The 20,340-nt window shown below is 36.3% G+C and overlaps 1 protein-coding gene across 5 annotated transcripts in view; it reads right to left on the bottom strand.

The window, feature by feature from the left end:
- The window catches only part of LOC124118575 (guanine nucleotide exchange factor DBS-like), a 150,497-nt gene that overhangs the window by 71,539 nt on the left and 58,618 nt on the right, over positions 1-20,340 (bottom strand). For all 5 annotated transcript variants that reach the window (XM_046480758.2, XM_046480760.2, XM_046480759.2 and 2 more), the window contains exons 6-9: positions 10,934-11,050; positions 9,988-10,247; positions 5,346-5,460; positions 4,741-4,863 (exon numbers count right to left, since the gene is read on the bottom strand). In XM_046480758.2, the coding sequence (XP_046336714.1) occupies positions 4,741-4,863; positions 5,346-5,460; positions 9,988-10,247; positions 10,934-11,050 (615 nt within the window). The remainder of the gene's footprint in view (positions 1-4,740; positions 4,864-5,345; positions 5,461-9,987; positions 10,248-10,933; positions 11,051-20,340) is intronic.

Genomic DNA, 20,340 nt, shown 5'->3' with positions numbered 1-20,340 from the left:
AGGAACAAAATAATAGAAACATTTGCATTTGGTACTCTAAAATGTATTACAAAATATAAAAACAAAACATGATTGTACCAAACAATCAAGTTGTTCATATATCTTTACAAATTTAAAAAAAATAAAACATTTGGTGGGAGGGGTAAAGAAAAGACCATTACAACAAAATTTCAGCTTAGTGCTTACAAATAGGCCTACATAATAGATGTCCAAGTTGTTAACAGGCCCCCATGATATGCCTGGAATATTGCTGAGTTGACACATAATAATTACAAACCTTTCCAAAGTTGCAGTTTTCTCAGTTATTCAGATATACGTGTAAAAAATCTGAATCAAATAATAAAATATGATATATAAAAAATGTGCCTATTAGATTGTTCATTCCTACCTCAACATCAACCCTATATCGATGGCGATGAATCTTATCTCCGTGATGCCGATCTCCCTCATGTATATAGGTCCGAACCATATTGCACACGACAGTTCCAACCACCCAGCTGGTCGGTTCTTCACAATACAACCACAAGGCACAACCTTCCTCTGTGAACTGATCCCAACTGATTCTGTGGATCGTGACCCCAGCTAACTCGTCTCCAAGGTTTGCGTTGGAACATTTTCTACACTCATACAAGAAATATCAACATAGTAGCGAGAGACTGGTCTGGTGACCAGGTTTCTTGTTGATCACTTGTATACTGACCCCTTAACCATGTACACAGAAATATTTGTCTCCTGTGATGCACTTGGGGATCTATATTTGACCAAGAAGAAAACGTTCTTCGCCATTAAATCCTGTTTAATTATGTTTTTTGCTGATGTATTGGATTCCAAGCTGAATAGACACTATATCACATTTCTGTTGAGTCAGCTGATTTGTTTCTCTCTTGGCTGTTTATATATTTTACATAAACATTTTCTTATTATTAATCCCTGCTAAGACCTTCAAAGAATCGTTTTAGTTCAAAACTACTCATTTTCGTAAATATAGATAATGATTCTCTCAGGAAGTGATAAACAACATGTTTTGAAAGGATAAACTAATCAATAACATTCATGGATGGATGTGGCTTAAAACCATACAGAAAAGATGTTACAAGATATTTTTGTTGTAATGTGGAGATATTTGTGCAAAAATGAATAATCTAACAAATAAATTATATTTTATATAGGATTCTTATGAACGTCCAGAATTTCACACTTTTGTAAAAGTATTAAAAGAGGTATTATGTACGAATGCATAAATTTTAAAAATCTTTTCTTTGATTAATAAAGTTGAAACATTAGTATTGTTTTGTTGTTACACTACAGAAAAGAGTTTTGTTGACGCTTTCAAAGAAATAACTGTTATATCTTTTAATCTTAAATCTACAACTAAACAAACAAGTGCCTCATCCTGACATCACAGGGTACAGTAGCCCAGCCTTGTTGGCTACATATGCTGCTGAAGAGGACACCCCTACAAACAGTTACATATTACAGCTGATATGTACATCTATTAATATTAATCACTAAACATTTGACTTCACATATTAAGATGTTAACTTAAGAATACTTTAAACATCACCTCAGCACATTCCTTCCTACACATTTGCAAAACCCGTCATCGATTGTTTCTATTCTGCTGAAATAACAACTTGAGAAAACTTTGAGGAATTTTTAAGCTGTTAGAACATATCCAACACTCGAAGGAGGAATGTTACAATGTAGGGACGGATGTTTCCTGTTTTAACCACAGGGGGATATACCTGGCCGGTTCCTTCCTCAATTGGCATTTTTAGGATAAGGACTAGGACAGGGCTGAGTCCTGACTCCCACTCTCTTCCTGTTTAATCCAGGGCATGTCCTGGAACTAGTGGGCCTAAATATCACAACGAAGCTAACTTGTTTAGGAAGTGTTTAAATGCAAATATGGAGAAATAATAATTTGTTCCAGGATATATTTATCTTCAGTTTTACAAACAAACAAAACCCTGGATGCTGTACATGCTGAATGTCCTGAAAACATATATTTGGAAAACAAAATCACTTGCTCCTCCTTTTAGAGAATTGTTTTTTTGTGACTTTAAAAATATTTTGTCTATAACAAAATTCCAAAGCAACACCCCCCTACCCTACAGAATATGACAGGCTGGTCACTTTCACAAATCTGTCCAGCCTTGTCATCTGAGATGCCTTTTACAAACGACAAGGGACACTGAAGACACTCTCCCTCACCCGATACTTCGCTGTACATGATTATTCAATACATCAATGACAGAGAATAAACAGATTATCTACCAAAACAGATTCCATAGGGTGTTAAAGGCACAACAGTGATGGAAGTTATCAGAAGAAAACGGTCCTGTTATCGGGGAAATACAGTTTACCCTTACAAAGATTAAATTTAGTTGATATTTATTACATGAAATGGGAAATTCATAATTCCAATTTGGGAAATCTTAATGACATTTGCTGCAGCATGAGGCCAAATATCGGCCTCTGAGCTGGTCTACATAAATCCCTGCCTCATCCAAGTATACACGATATAAACACACAATATAAACACATGTCCACGCAGAATAAACAGATTATCTACCAAAACAGATTCCATTGGGTGTTAAAGGCACAACAGTGATGGAAGTTATCAGAAGAAAACGGTCCTGTTATCGGGGAAATACAGTTTACCCTTACAAAGATTAAATTTGGTTGATATTTATTACATGAAATGGGAAATTCATAATTCCAATTTGGGAAATCTTAATGACATTTGCTGCAGCATGAGGCCAAATATCGGCCTCTGAGCTGGTCTACATAAATTCCTGCCTCATCCAAGTATACACGATATAAACACACAATATAAACTCATGTCCACGCAGAATAAACAGATTATCTACCAAAACAGATTCCATTGGGTGTTAAAGGCACAACAGTGATGGAAGTTATCAGAAGAAAACATAGTGACAGGTCTACATACGGGGGGGGGGGGGGGGGGGGGAATACTTGAACATCAAATGTGGGAATATGTAAAACAGACTCCTGGCTCCTGGCAGGCTGTTGCAGTGTGACATTGATTCATAACAGCATGTGTCACTGGTTTCCACAAAACAGATTTTTTAAATGTCAGCATCAATATCAATCAAACTCATCTGACAATAATCAAGTGATGAATTAGACAAGCATAAGCCAGGAAAGAAAATTATATGACACAAATGAAATATCACCTTACAGTTTATTTTCTATCATCAATATCACAATTTAAGAAAAGGACAAGAAAAAATGGATAATTACAGCTTTGACTGTTCAGAATGTGTCAACAAGTTAACATAACATGACATAATATATATCAGTAATATATCAGTAATGTTTTTCTTAAAACCAAACTGTCTAGAAAGTGCAGGCCTACATTTTTTCAGCAAGAACTATAAATGATGTCACAAAAACCACTTTGGGCTATCCGTCACCAGCCATGCACAAACAATCCAGAAAGCATTGTTTGGGGAAAAGATTGGAAGAAAATTGACAAACATTACAGAAATGACAAAATGCTGAAGCAGCAGTGTTTAGAGCAATGTCGATAACTCTACGGCAATTTTTCTCGATGATAGCAGACTTTTCTGTGGACAAACTTTGAGCAGGAATTTTACACAATTTACTCCCAGATTTACAACAACATTTGTTAGTGTGAAAAAAAAGATACAATGTGTTTATTCTGACGATTTTGTATTTTGAAAAGACAATTGAAATTGATGTTTTTATTTGCCTAGATCTTGTGCAGCTATTTCGGTTGCGTTCATCTTTACTCACAGCAGACTTTGAAGAAAGGTAATGCTTTTTTAGGAAATTTGCTCATTTCAAGGTTACAAATTGATCTTTGCCACAAAAGGCAGAATCCTGTCCAAACAAATATTCAGGCAGAACATCAATAGCAGGCTTTCTGTCTGTATGTTAAACTGACATAAAGTCAAGGACGAGTTGTTCTTGAAATAGAACAACATAATTTTGATAAAATGTTTTGTTTTAATATCAATCTAGAATATCCCAACTGCAACATCAAAACAGTTATCACTTAACTAATGTAGTATTTTCAAAATCATAAACAACCCCCAGAAATAAAATCACAAAAATTATTTAATTTGTCTTACTAACATATTTAAATACTCAATACATTGGAGGTCAACTTGAACACAATAATTATTTGTCAAATTTTTCTCCTGTTTTATATTTACATGAGTACAGGGTAATGTCCCTTTGTTTGAAGAGAGACAGACAGACAGACAGAATCATGGGAACAGAGTAATGTTCCTTTGTTTGAACAGATGAATCATGGGAACAGAGTAATGTCCCTTTTTTGGACAGATGAGTCATGGGTACAGCATAATATCCCTTTGTTTGAAGAGAGAGAGACAGACAGACAGAATCACGGGTACAGAGTAATGTCCCTTTGTTTGGACAGACAAATCACGGGTACAGAGTAATGTCCCTTTGTTTGGACAGACAAATCATGGGTACAGAGTAATGTCCCTTTGTTTGGACAGACAAATCATGGGTACAGACTAATGTCCCTTTGTTTGGACAGACAGACTGCATTGAACACTATACTGCAGGGTTTCTGGTTTTCTTGGGTTTTACTGTTAATCAAGCTAACTAACAGAGCTCATGATTAAAACGTCTGAAAGTGAAAAGATGAATTGGTGTGTCACCTTCTACAAAGAGAATAAATTCAAAATTTGTACACTCATGTAAGAATCAGAAATCACTTACCCGAGCTGACGGTTCAAATTCTTCGAAAACCCGTATTTGAGTCTCCACCTGTGACACTGACTCCCCTGTCTCGGACATCTTCGTCTCCAACGTCTCGACACGGCGCTCTATGGCATACTGAATCTGAACAGTAGAAACATACATATTGTTGACAGCAAGTCTGTGCGAGGAACATCTCTTTGAATCATTTTCAGTATATTTGGTAATAGTATATGGAATATTATAATTCTGTTTTTTAAATTTTTTGTTTGTTTTGTTTAATACCACACTCAGCATTATTCCAGTTTTATCAAGGCAGCCTGAAAATAGTCCAATCTGGAGCAGATAATCCAGTGATTAATATTATGAGTAACGTCTCACACCAATGGGTTACGATGACGCGCAATGAACCAAGTCACCGAGCATGACCACTAGGTCTAGTAATTAAGTCACGTTTTAAGATAAGCATAGGTTAGGACCAATTCTAACTCTCAATCATTTACAGCTCATCTAGCTAGACCAAACAAAATTTAACTTGACTGGTCTTTGGACTAATGGCTAAAACTGCAGACCATTACAGTGGAACCAAAGCAGAGTGAATGCTTTAAAATTCACAAAATGCTCACAAGTTTAAATTCTTCTTCGAACTCCCGTAGTTTGAGGCACTGACGTAGTTTGTCTTCATGGGTTTTCCAGAATTCACCAAATTTCTTTTTTGTCTCTTCAAGCTGAACAAGAAGCCTGCAAATATGTTGGAGAATATATTAATCGATGACAACATACACCATACGTGGATCCAAGGGGGAAAACACACCCTTACACCCCTAATTGTTTTAAGCATACCAAACATTTGGGAATTATATAGGGGATAGGTATTCTAAAAGTAAACATCAATCGTGACATATTTTCAACAATATTACATCATAACTAAATGCAAATAGCCCAATCACAAAAAACACCCCTCATTTACCAAACAGCGGAAAGGGAGGTCGGTGGGAGTACATATGTGTGCAAACACCTCTTCTTAAAGTATACAAAATATCTATACAATCAGATATTTTATAGATGACCAGGGTGCCATTGTATAAAACAACCATAGCACTATAAGACTGTCATAAGTCTATGTTAAGGTATGGGAGTTACGATCACCTTAGCGCTAAGATCGCTTTGTACAACGGCACCCAGGTATACTAAAAGTAAACATGTACCACTATGATTTAGTTGGTTGTTTTTTGTTTAACACCGCAATTAGCAATATTCCATCTATATGATGGCATTCTGAAAACAATCGAGTCTGGACCAGACAATCCGGTGATTAATACCATGAGCATTGATCAACGCCATTGGGATCGATGACATGCATCAACCAAGTCAGCAAGCCTGACCACCCGATCCCGTTAGTCGCCTCTTACGACAAGCGAAGTCGCCTTTTACAGCGAGCATGGGTTGCTTAAGACCTATTCTTCCCCGGATCTTCACGGGTCTACACCACTATGATTAACTCATTTGATGATATATGTTCAATAAAATTACAAGATTCCTGAACACGAATTGCTCAATCACACCAAAAACATTTAAAAAAAGTTGTAGCAATGCCTGCACTAGAGCTACATATCTCTTGGAGAGAGCACATGTTGAATTATCTATACCATTCATGGTTTCCAACTGACATCATTGATCATCCAGCATTACACAAATATAAACATAACCTGTACCCTCACAGGGATTTATCTAGGACTCAAAACAAAAAGCCCCTGGCAGGCAAAATAGAAAAAAAAAAATATTTTATTTAAATACTTCTTATTTCTTTAATTCAAAGCTATTTTAACATTGTATTACAGATAAGCAGTTTATCTGCGTAAAATACCCCCCAAAACAATTTAAAGCATGCGTAAATACCCAATGAAGCTTTTTCAGCATGCATACAACAGAGCCAATTTCCAAAACACAATTATGATCTTATTTACTTTCCAAGTCACGCCTATATTTAGAACCGTTTTATACATCTAAAACATTTCATTTTGTTTAAAATCTCACAATGTTTACTCATTTTGGGGGAAAACCCCATAGAGTGTTGAATAGATAAGTGAAAAAATATTGGTTACCCAATGAAAAATGTAATAACCCAATTAAAATAGAAACCTTCAAGTAAAAACTCAATTGTTAAAAAAGTTATCTGGAGTTCTGTATAATGACATTGTATTCAATGCAATTAAATAGAACTAAGCACGGAAACCTTTACTTCTCTTTCCGTCCTGTTATCGGGGAAATACAGTTTACCCTTACAAAGATTAAATTTAGTTGATATTTATTACATGAAATGGGGAATTCATAATTCCAATTTGGGAAATCTTAATGACATTTGCTGCAGCATGAGGCCAGATATCGGCCTCTGAGCTGGTCTACATAAATCCCTGCCTCATCCAAGTATACACGATATAAACACACGATATAAACACACGTCCACGCAGCATGTGACAACATCAAACAACATGGAAATTAACAAAGTGCAACTTGGCCACTCAGCTTGATTCTGAATCAACAAACCTCTATTCTTAGCACAACATCAATTTAAGTACGACATCAGAAGATGTTTATTTAAGACACTTGATGCGGCTCCTCTGAGATGACCCTTGTGGATGAGCCTAGCGGTCAGTGCAAGATCCACGTGGTGTTTGCATCCATTGTCAATAAATATACACTTCAGAGCATCGTTGCGTCTAAATACAATCTTTATAAACATACATGGCTGCATCAAGCTCACAGCCCTTAGACAGTCTGGCTGGAAAGAGTATAGCCTGTATAACAATATTTACACAGAAACTAATCATACTTGAAAATTTGTCTCAGACAATATTTATTTTTTATATTTTATATCAAAATGTGAAGTATTCAAATTAGTCTTGCTATTTAGTGCGAAGCAGGAAATGGTTATTTAATTATTTCTTTTTAATTTTGAAATTTGTCAAATAATGAAATGAGTGTCGAGTAATAAAAACATATCTGAATATATTTCATAGAGGTTATGCTTGTTTTAGGTTACGAATGTTGATTTGTGCTGTATCAGCAGTATTATCAATATTATGAATCCATCAAAAAGTGATAAAGGTGATAGGTTTATAAATTCTGATGAATCAAGCAGGAAATACTTATATCCCCCGCCAATATGACATATCCAGTTGTGTGTAAGGCAAGAAATATTGTACGTTTTTCAAGATCTGCTTTGAAAAAGACCACAACCGCCATTTTCAGTCCAAGTCAAAGTCGTTGTGATGGAAATTCGAAGAATGAATTTTTTTTAAATTCCAAACTATCAAAAGGCACTAGTTCACCACTAGGCCTATCTATATGCCAAATTTTGTTAAAATATCTCTCATGGTTTTGGAGTTCTGCTCCGGAAACAAAACATGACAGACAGAAGGATGGAGGGACAGCACCCATTCCTATATCCTCCTTCCAATTGATGGCAGGGGATAATAATAACTAATAAACTGTTAGAAGTTATTAGGAGAACATTGTTAAATACTGATTCAGTTGTATGGATTGTATTGTATGACACTGAATGCCATACATTTTTAACATTTCACACAATTATGAGGCCACAGTCAGCTCTTATTGATCCTAAATGTCAAATACTTTGGAAAAATATATAAAAAACAGCTATCTACTGAATAAAAAATGTTAGGGATTTTTTTAATATTTTTTTGGGGGGGGGGGATCTTTATGAAATTTTTTGCTCAGTCTTCACTACTAAAATATTTATGATCACTAAAATTGCCAAAAGTTCTAATTTCAGCAATTTCTTGTCAGTCAGGCTCGTAAACTAACTAAAAAAATATAAGTCATAATGAATAAAAAAATTTCTCTATTCTAAATAAATAATCTGAATTATTGAGCACACGTCGATATTCTGATCATTGAATGCTTTAGTTAACAAAGGGATTTTATGTGCACTTCTCTGATTCTCAGATTCTCTGACTGTACACAACAGATACTGACCCAACAAATTAAGTCATTATTTCAGTGGTGAACAACACAGTTTAGTAATTATATAGTCAAGCTGAAGTGTGTACAGCCTAAGTTCAACAAATACCTTTCCTAGAAATTTACACAAACAACACTTGAATGTGTTGGAAAATGTATTAAAGGGCTAATCCAGTGTTCGAAATACCTGCCTGCCGACGGTCCGAGACGGGTTGATTTCAACTCTGGCTGCCAGATTTTCAAATCCCCCTGCCCGACGGTCGGGTTATATTTCACATGTAAAAATATTCTAAATATTTCCCTATGATAAGCATTATTTACATGATGTATTCTAGGATATTAAATACAAATCTGACCTAAAAAGTGTTTGCTATTTCTTTTCTTGCATTACTTCATGTTCAATGAATTCGATTTAAAGTTTTAATTAAATTATCCTGAGAAACATATGATTATAGTGGGCAGGAAGGTTTTGGTCAGGGCAGGCAAGTATTTGAGCTAGCCAGTCCTGTGGTCTGGCTGAAAATGTTGGGAGTTTCATACCCTGGCTAATCACATTTAAATCACCAACAATATAATTAGCATAAGAGTCACTGGGATGCACAAAACCTGCTTTACGGGTTTTTACTAGTAAACTACGCTTATAACGAACTAACAGATATAACGAACTAACTTTTTAGTCCCGACTATATGCTGTAGTTATGCTGTATATATGCTTATAACAAATTACGGTTATAACGAACTAAAATCAGTAGTCCCTTTGAGTTTGTTATAGCCGTAGTTTACTGTACCAGAAAAAAGATCACATAAACTCTCACACACATTTGCTGTACAGCCTAGCTCCTCACAGCGATAGCCCGTTCGCAGAGCTCTCTATACTATCGCTGCCACATGTCAAAACTCCCTACTGTGACAGGTGACCACAACCATGCTTGGAGTTGAACTCACACCTGAATGACCGTTATGTTTTCAAACAAGTGATGACTGCTGCGAAGCTGGTAACTCTTATCCCAGCTTAATTATCTTTGTTTGTCAATATGAATATCTATTTCATTCCAACTATCATGTGATTGGTATTGTTAGAACGTAACGGGGAAGTTAAGTGATTTTCAGTTAGTCTGCAATCTCGAACCAATCTGATTATACAAACAACAAAGTAAATTCATCTGTACAGCTACATAAGGGAGATAACTTCAGCCTGCCTGATATGATAGTACTGCTGATCAGGCCTACCAAGCTCCTCACAGTGACAAAGGTAACACACTGGGATGGAGCTTGCTGACATACCTTTCCAGCTCCAAGACATTGGTGAGTTTGACTAGAGGCACTTCAGAGTTGTCTCCCCTGATACACTTGAGTAACGTGTCGCCATGACTGGCTGCATTGGCTACATCCTCCATCACTTCCTTCCTCTCCTGGATGTGGCCTTTAATCAGCGTCTCCGTTCCCGGAACGTCATTTGGAAGGTCTGTCTCATCCAGTTTCTTGACGAGGTTATTTAGAGTCTTGCCTATTGCATCCACATTGAAAGCAAACTTCTCTATTGCCTAGAAAACAATGATGAAATTCTGCTGAATTATGAGTGGAAGGCATGGTCTTATGATTAACGATTTCAACATCATCACCCCCTCAAATCATCATCATCATCATCATCATCATTGCCCCAAATCATCATCATCATCATCATCATCATCATCATCATAATCACAATCAAAATAATCATCAATTATTTTGTGTCAACATTATCCTTATCTTCACTCTCATTGCTGTCATCATTATCAATATTTTCAACTCCATCATCATCATCATCATCATCATAATCACAAATCAAAATAATCATCAATTATTTCGTGTCAACATTATCCTTATCTTCATTCCCATTGCTGTCATCATTGTCAATATTTTCAACTCCATCATCATCATCATCATCATCATCATCATCATCATCATAATCACAAATCAAAATAATCATCAATTATTTTGTGTCAACATTATCCTTATCTTCATCCTCATTGCTGTCATCATTATCAATATTTTCAACTCCAGGTGCCAAATAAGGTTCATCCCAACAAAAAATCAAAATCCTTCATGGGAACACTTCCAAGTCCATTCACAGCATCTCCATGACGATTCAAAGTTGCAAAAATAGTAAAACATCATAAAATTCTACTCATTACCAACACTTGCAACCTTAAAGTCATCCTAAATTAGTTTCACCCCTCATCACACTCACCGATCTGTGCTCTGTCCACTCACTGGGGTCATACTCCAGCGCCCCGCCCACATCCGTGGTCAGCATGGACGGGTCCACGTGCTCCAGCATCTCCACAGGGCTGTCACACAGTATAACCTGCATCACAAGGAGGTAACACACTCACACAGTGGGGACTGTCACGGGCCTTACAGCTCAAACACTGACATTACCAGAGCTACAGATAAGCAGCGTATTTGCGTAAAATAACCCTCCTCCCCCCCCCCCCCCCCCCCCCCCCCCCCCACACACACATTAATATTAAAAAAATATTTTTAAAATATTCAAAACCCAATTTCTTTTAATCAACTTGCGTACAGAAATGCATGCATTAAATGAAAAACTCAAATACATAAAAACATATATTTAGAACAGTTATTTCATTTTTTTTTAAATCTTAATCTGTTCACTACTTTTTGGAAAAACCCAATAGAGTGATGAATAGATGAGTGAAAAAATATTGGTTACCCAATGAAAAATGAAATAACCCAATTACCCTAAGGTAAAAACGCAATTGCTCAAAAAGGTATCCGGGTTTTTTGTTCCCATAAAATTGGGTGTTCATGGAGATCGACTCCAACTTTGGTATAACATCAGAACCCAATGCTAAAAATGACCCCCAAGTAATTTTTAAAAAAATACCTTCTTTTTATTGAAATACTTAATTGTATATAATGTCAGTGGACATGTCAGGGGACAGTGTTTTGCTTATCTAGAGTGTCTAAATGTTGTTCTTCAGATTCTGCTGTTATCATGATCCAAACTCTAAGCACCTTAATTTCTTGGAGACAAAAACATGACTTCAGACAAACATCTTTTCCAGTCTCCTGATCAAATTGACAGCTGCATAAAAAATTCATATTTCGTACTCGTTATCACATCTCTGACACATTAACACAAACAGCACATTAATCTTTTAGTGAATTGTCAAAAATAGACTGAAGCATAAAGGTCATGTCGTGATGACATTAAAAAGCTACTTTTTCTCAAAATGGTGACTATTCCAATAAACCAGTATGGCTAGACTAGCCATTGTCATATTTTATTTTATTAAATTTGCTGGGAATAAAACATATCTGTTTCATGTCAATGGAACGTGATGACTGAAATGTACAATGATGTGGGCAATACACAACATCATAAATTGCAGTTCGTGCGTTCAGTTTTGAAATTGACAACACTCCATTTCATACCTACTTGCACTGATGGAAATTAGTAATGGGACCATTGGTGCCAGAACCGTAATTAGATTCTTATATTCTGACATTTAGAATTGGTATTTAGTCAAAATCAGACAGAAGATGTTGGACTGATTATCAATTACATTGCAATGTAACATTCGACAATTAGGTTCATTTATTACATTATGCTGCCTAGTATGTAGCCAATTTCCATCCCCGCCACTATAATGTCTTCAAATCAAGATTAACAGCTCTCATGGGAATTCAGGGAGGGAAATTGGGGGAAATGTAGATCTCCTTTATTGATGCTGTTCGTTGAAAGTTCTGCTGCTCCGCGCCAAGAGATTTTGGTTCTTGTGGCGTATTCAGAAATCAATGAGACGGAATTCTCTTGTGTAACAATCGAAGCGATGGAAAGGAAAAGACAAGAGGCCAGACTTTTTTATGAAAGCTGATAACTTATCAATTTAAATTATTTCTCTTGCTTTTCAATTATGGTTCATAAATTTTGTATTCTGACACTAGAATTACTGTATGTGATTACTGACAATGATAAGAAAGAATGTGAAAAGAAATGATTGGCTGATTTCCTAAATCAAAGTGTCACTGCCATACAACTGCTATACACTGCCATATACTTAGTGGTGATGGAGGAACATTGTATATACGGTGAAGGTGAAATTGGGTTTAACGTCGCGTCCAAGATTATTGCACTTATATAGCGACGTGCATGCACGTGTGTGTGTGTGGCTGCTTGTACTAGTCCGGACTGATGCCGATTTATAGTGCTAGCACACTGAGATACCATGCCGCAGTTTAACATGAATACCCCACTCAGACAAAGTATACTGACTCCGAGCCGACCAGTCCTTGTTTTAGCCCCTAAATGCCGAGCGCCAGACAGGGTTACAACAAGTACCATCTTTTAACATCTTTTGGTATGACGCGGCCGGGGATCGAACCCCGGACCTTCCGCTCTCCGGGCGGACGCGCTACCTCTAGACCACAGAGGCGGTCTCCGGGCGGACGAGCTACCTCTAGACCACGGAGGCGGTCTTTGTGTATATAAATAATGGAGATGAAGAGAACACACATAAGCAACTGGAGTACAAGAGAAAGTAAATAAATGAAAGAAAAGATGAAAATGTTCTTGTTTGTTTTATTTGTTTGTTTGTTTGTTTGTTTTCATTCAGCAGCCAAATTCAAGCTATATCGTGGCAGTCTGTAAATGATCAAATCCAGATCTGACACAAAAGGTCTTGAAAGAATAGGCAAAATCACATGGTCAGGACACAGGGAGGAACAGTGAGCCAGCTTCCCCAATCTGACTTCAGATGCAGGGTAGTCCTTCTAACCTGGGTCCTAAATGAGTAAAGAGAAAGTGTTTGTTTGTTTGTTTGTTGTTTAACACCACAGTAATATTCCAGCTGTATGATGGCCTGTAAATATTCGAATCCGGACCAGACAATCCAGTGATTGACATCATGAGCATCGATTCACACAATTGGGATCCCGTTGGTTGCCTCTTACAACAAGCATAGTCGCCTTTTACGTCAAGCATGGGTTGCTGTAGACCTATTCTACCACGGATCCTCGCGGGGAGACAAGCGTTGATTGCTGAAGACCTATTCTACCCTGGATCTTCATGGGGAGACAAGCTTGTGTTGCTGAAGGCCTATTCTAAGCTGAATCTTCACGGGTCAAAGAGAAAGAGTGAGTGACAGAGTGGAGGAGTAAGATAAAGAGTGAAAGAAAAGATGAGTAATTCATTTGACAGACACGCCACAGCAACAGGTAAATGCAAAGTCCTAGACCGACGCAGAGAATTACCTGTGGTCATATCCACGCCCAAAATAGACCATCGAAAGACAGATAACTAGAAATAGTCTAATAACAGACAAAATAAGGTGATAAATCCTGAGTCAAAGATGCCCCATAAAATTAATATGAATTTTGGCTAATTGGCAGCTGACTCCTGTCAGCCAGTGCTGGCCTGTGTACCTCCCCCCATTGATTCCTGGCCTGGGGGATGCTTGGAGGGACTGGGGATGGTCTTTTGTAATCAGGGAATATCAGTCTGATAAACACATCAGTTGGTTGTTATGCCAACACAGGATGCACAGATGAATAAGCTGCTAGAAATAGGCCTAAAATCAATGACATCGGATGTTGTATGTACGTCAATACCACTGACCGGAAACATGTTGGTGCATGTACAGTAGAATGGCACGCCAGCTGCAGAAATACAATATAATGTCTGTGTCTGCGTCTGTCTGTTTGTGCTCATGTCTGTTTGTGTCCATGTCTGTTTGTGTCTGTCTGTGTCCATGTCTGTGTCCATGTCTGTCTGTATCCATGTCTGTCTGTCTGTCTGTGTCCTTGTCTGTCTGTCTGTGTCTGTCTGTGTCCTTGTCTGTCTGTCTGTGTCCATGTCTGTCTGTGTCTTTGTCTGTGTCTTTGTCTGTGTCTTTTTCTGTGTCCATGTCTGTCTGTCTGTCTGTGTCTGTCTGTGTCCTTGTCTGTCTGTCTGTGTCCTTGTCTGTCTGTCTGTATCTGTCTGTGTCCATGTCTGTCTGTGTCTTTGTCTGTGTCTTTGTCTGTGTCCATGTTTGTCTGTGTCCATGTCTGTCTGCCTGTCTCTGTGTCTGTGTCTGTATCAATATGTCTGTGTCCACATCTCTCTGTGTCTCTGTCCATGTCTGTCTGTGTCAATATCTGTCTGTGTCCATGTCTGTATGTCTGTGTCAATGTCTGTCTGTGTTTATGTCTGTCTGTATCTGTATCAATATGTCTGTGTCTGTATCTGTCTGTATGCTCATCTGTGTCCATGTCTGCCTGTCTGTCTGTGTCAATATCTGTCTGTGTCCATGTCTGTATGTCTGTGTCAATGTCTGTCTGTGTTTATGTCTGTCTGTATCTGTATCAATATGTCTGTGTCTGTATCTGTCTGTATGCTCATCTGTGTCCATGTCTGCCTGTCTGTCTGTGTCAATATCTGTCTGTGTCCATGTCTGTATGTCTGTGTCAATGTCTGTCTGTGTTTATGTCTGTCTGTATCTGTATCAATATGTCTGTGTCTGTATCTGTCTGTATGCTCGTCTGTGTCCATGCCTGCCTGTCTGTCTGTGTCAATATCTGTCTGTGTCCATGTCTGTTTATGTCCATGTCTGTATGTCTGTGTCAATGTCTGTCTGTGTTTATGTCTGTCTCTGTGTCCATGTCTGTGTCATATATGTATCCATATCAGTGTCCCTGTCTATGTTTCTGTCTGTCTGTCTGTTTATGTCTCACCGTGTCTGCATGATTTTGTCAATATCTGTCAGTGTCTGTCATAATGTCTGCCTGTGTCTGTGATACAATCTGCCTGTTTCTAGCTGTGTGTGTTGTTGTTCATATCTGCATGTACCTGTGTGTGTATGTCTGTGTCTGTCCAAACTTTGCTATGTCTGGTTTTGTCTGTGTTGAAATATGTCTGTGTGCCTCCTCAGTCAACATCGGTCAGCATCTGTCTGTCCGCTCTCAGCCCACCATCCAGAATCACCAACAAAATATACATCGTTCCTGCCAAATTCTTGGTACCGAACCCCTTAAATCTTTCTTGTTTGAATCCAATTTCATTTCCGAAATGACTTTTTCAACAAGCTCTTGTCTGCAAGCAGTAAATCAAGGATAACATATAGATAGATGCTATCTTTGAAAACACGAAACATATGACCTCTCCATTGACCATCTCCACACAAACTTGCCGCCATTGTAAAGTCTAGCAATGATGTAAGGCCAGGGGCAATAGTTAGGCGAAGCGCCAGAGCTCTCCGTGGAATATTGGTGCCTTTGATTTAGTGTTTGCCTGGGCCAGGAATAGACCAATAGGATCAATAACGTGGAATATACAAGCCCAGGGTGTAAGAAAATTGGCTGAAATTCTGTGAATGAAATCTGCATTTTCTACGTATTGTACCGGTGGTGTCAAAGTACTGGTATTTACTTGTCAGTGTATGTAAAAATCTTAAAATGCACTTGTGTCGGTCATGTTATTATTTTGACAGTATGATAAACTATAGAAAAGGCTTTTTGTGAAAAAGTCAAAATAGCAGATTCATAACGGTTTTGGGCAAGCTCTGCAATCCTCTGATGGTACTGATGGTGGGAAGAGGTTTTACAGAGAGGGAGAGAAGACGGAGATGGGTCATTGAAGTTACCCATCAATGCTTACCCTTAAAAAAGGGTTGCTTGGCAGCAGTGGGAATGTTGGATTTCTCTTCATTCAACACTATCACAGCTTGAACACGATGAATTGTGTTGAATTGAGTCTGGACCAGACAAAACCAGTGGTTGATAGTATGAGAAACAAACCACGGTGGAGCAATTCAGGGAATCATGTATTAGATATTCTTGCAGCAGGCGAGGGGTGTTTGTGTGTGTGTGTGTGTGTGTGGGGGGGGGGGGGGGGGGGGGGGGAATGTTTTTTAGAAGGAGACAAACTGTTTTTTTCAGTGACAGCTTCAAGACAAATATAATTTCTTGAATGAAAGGAGAAGGGAAGGACAAAAAAATGTTTTATCTTTTATATTTTAAATCTTTAACACTGTAATATGTACTTTCTATCTTTAATACTATCTATAATACATTAATACTTTAAATCTTTAACACTTTAATACTTAAATACTTTCTATCTTTAATACTTTCTATCTTTAATACTTTAAATCTTTAATACTTATAATTTTTAAAACTTTAAACCTATAATACATTAATACTTTCTATCTTTAATACTATCTTTCTTTAATACTTATATTGTTAAAAACTTTAAATCTATAATAAATTAATACTTTAATACTTTAATACATTCAATCTTTAATACTATCTATCTTTAATACATATAATTTTTAATACTTAAAATTTTTAAAACTTTAAATCTTTTTTACTTTAAATCTTTAATACTTAAAATCTTTAACACTTTAATACTTTCTATCTTTAATACTTTCTATCTTTAATACTGATAATTTTTAATACTTTAAATCTGTAATACATTAATACTTTTATTACTTTAAATCTTAAACACTTTATTACTTTAATACATGTACATTAAATCTTAAATACTTTAACATTGTTTAATACTTTCCAGCTTTAATACTTTAAATCTTTAACACTTTATATCTTTACTATTTTAAATCTTTAATACTTTATATCTTTAATACTTTAATTTGGCCAATCACCAATCCAAACTGATTCATACACTGCATACAATCCAACTTTATCTTATAGTCCTAACCCTAATTACACTGGCCTGAGCACTTAAGGAACCAGCCTTTATTCCCCATGATTTCCTGAGAGATTGTACTATTGAAGCAACATTAAAAAAATACCCTAATACTTGACAGGACCATTTTTGTCCCTTTCATTTTTAAAAACACAACAACAACATGTACTTTACAACCAAAATTAAAATTCTAATAAAAACAAGACTTCAACGTGATCGAAACACACTTCCCATGGCGCTGTCAATCAATAACGCAGCGTGATATTTTAAAGGTTATCAATTACATTCCTACCAAGCTAGCCTACACAAGAAATATAAAAATAAAAATACGATCAAAACCCACATCAACTCATTAAACTACAGTTAAACAGCACTGTCTAAGTTTCTGTTAATAGAAATGTTTTATTTTATTGTTTTTCTTGTGGGAAAACGAAAACCATTAATTGAATTAAGGGTGTCCACCTTGTAGAACCAGCAATAAATTTATGAGGCGTTTCATCACAGTTTGAAATCAATAATCGTCAATTTCTAGAAAGAGAGATGGGCTGTCATGTCGGAGACTTGAATGCAGACAACTGCTAAGTCCACGTCAAAACTTCACAACAAGAAGACTTTTCTCCATCTGATCAATGAGACTTTCCAACTATTTTGGGAAAGGAAGCTTTTGCTGAGTAGCCCCTTTGTGTGAGAATAAATATTGTCTTCTTCAGCACTTTTCTTGATATTTATGGGTTCTTTTGTGGGAAAGACCAGACCAGCATTTCAATATTTTTATCTTGTTTTACATATGATCCTACACAAAATTGTCAAAATTCCATCTAAAAATAAAGATATAAAATATGATTGAAATATGACTATTTTTATTTTTTAACCTATTAATCAAACAGCATTTCATTATTTTGGTTAAATTTGAATCTTGGCATATCGCCCAAGGAAACTGGTGAAATAAGAAAATAATTGGTCTGGACTAAAATGTTTCAAAATGTTTTAAATGTAGTATGTTTATCAAGAAAAAATATTACGTTGATGACTGGCTATAATGTATTTGTCATTCATGAGATATTAGTAGAAAATGCTTTGAAAATAATTTTCTATTTACATCCTGGTTCCATGATATGAAAACACAAATGGTTAAAAAGTTATTTGAATGAATGGTTTATTTGTCTTGATTTTTTGTCAGATATTTTTCTTTCTAAACTAATGAAAAGTTCTTCTTTCGATTGAGCTACAATACAGGAAATTACTCTCTTTTTTCATATACTGTAAATTTCCTCTTCAAAACTGAATAAATCAGTAAAAAATGAGAAATGGGGCCAAATAGTCTTTACACAATGAGATGTTATAATTATTATATTCAACAGCAGAAAAAATATATAATTACCTCAAATTCCAATTTTTTTTTATCAAATTAAAATTCTTCAAGTTTAACAAGTTAGAATGATGGAGCAATGTGAACCAGTAACGTAGCATGGTGCTACATCAAAGCTTACAGCTAGTTTAATCAATACTCATCAATTTCAAGTGGATGGCATTGCTGCAAATCAAATGTCATGAAAGACACATTCAGCAGGAATTAGCTGTTCCAGTAAATCTGGCTTTGGCTTTGAGTCTTCAAGAATCTCTACTCATGTTCTGTTTTCTTGGTTCTCTTATCACGGAGCCATTATTCAAATGAAACAAAACTATCTGAAATTTGATTTTATAATTTTTAGATAGAGCAGAAAACCATTAAGACTCTGTCAAAATGTACAAATTATTGTTCCTGCTTCACGATAATATTCTTCAACAAAGACATCAATCAGATTAATGTTTCTGATACAAATCAGCTTTTTTAAAAATTCATTTCCCCCAAAATATATGGAAATTATCATACAAGCATGTGAGTCATACTGACTTTACGAAACATGTGTCAGAAGTGTTGTATTTCCTGAAAGAGAGCGAGGCTAATACATGAATTATAACACAAAATTCGTAAAATCATTATGATACACATGTAAGTGTAATATTTCTTTGATACCCACTGTTTCTTAATCCTTTTGAGCTCCCCATTAAAAAAATGCAATGATCACAAATACTGTCTTAGAAAACCTCAACTGTCTAATGATGTCAACAATCTTCAGCTATGCCATCGATTCTAGTGTGAGTGAGTGAGTGAGTTGGGTTTAACGCCGCTTTTAACAGTATTCCAGTTATATCACGGCGTGTCAGCTTAATGTGGGAGGAAAGCCCGAAGTGATGCAGGTCTCAGACGTCTCAGTCTCAATCATAGGTTTCTGGCGTGCCCAAGGGACGCAACTCTGCACAGCGAATCGCGGCGCCTTAGACGAGTGGGCCACCCGTGCCCCCCGATTCTAGTGTGACGTCATTCTGACCTTACGTTACAATAAGATTCGAATGACGTCAACAATGACGTCTGGACGAAGTTAATAATGAACAGGGGATATTTGCACTAGTGCACATGATTTTTTTTTGTCTGTCATACAGATCCTAAAACAAATATATCCAATACAGCCCATGCAAGTCTATAATAGTTGGCAAGTCTAGATTACTGCAGTTTCTGAACATGAAGAGTCTCTGGGCTCCATTTTATTATATTGTATCAAAATAATTTCACAACATTTGTTTCTATAAAATATTTTCATTTCTGAGACTTGATGTTAGTCTGGTATTTTCATGAAGCTATGGGTAATAAATTTTTATATATGTCCAAATATGAATTTCTAAAACACACAGTCCATGCATAATATTAATATGACACTAAATACTGATTTCCATCCCTAACACATTTATAAGAATTATGACAAAAATATCCAATTTTCAATCTTTGTTGAGTACTTCACTGGCTAAATCATTATCGAATTAAATACGGCCATGCATACAAATGTTAAATAATATCGTTTTTTTCATGACATATCAGTTAATATTCTCCCCATAAAAGTCAAGTTGTCATC

The sequence above is a fragment of the Haliotis rufescens genome, unplaced genomic scaffold (genome assembly GCF_023055435.1).
Source record: "Haliotis rufescens isolate VD_foot unplaced genomic scaffold, xgHalRufe1.0.p SCAF_9, whole genome shotgun sequence".
Taxonomy (NCBI): Eukaryota; Metazoa; Mollusca; class Gastropoda; order Lepetellida; family Haliotidae; genus Haliotis; species Haliotis rufescens.
The sequence above is the reverse complement of the archived record's forward strand: the minus strand, read 5'-3'. Positions and strand labels throughout refer to the sequence as shown.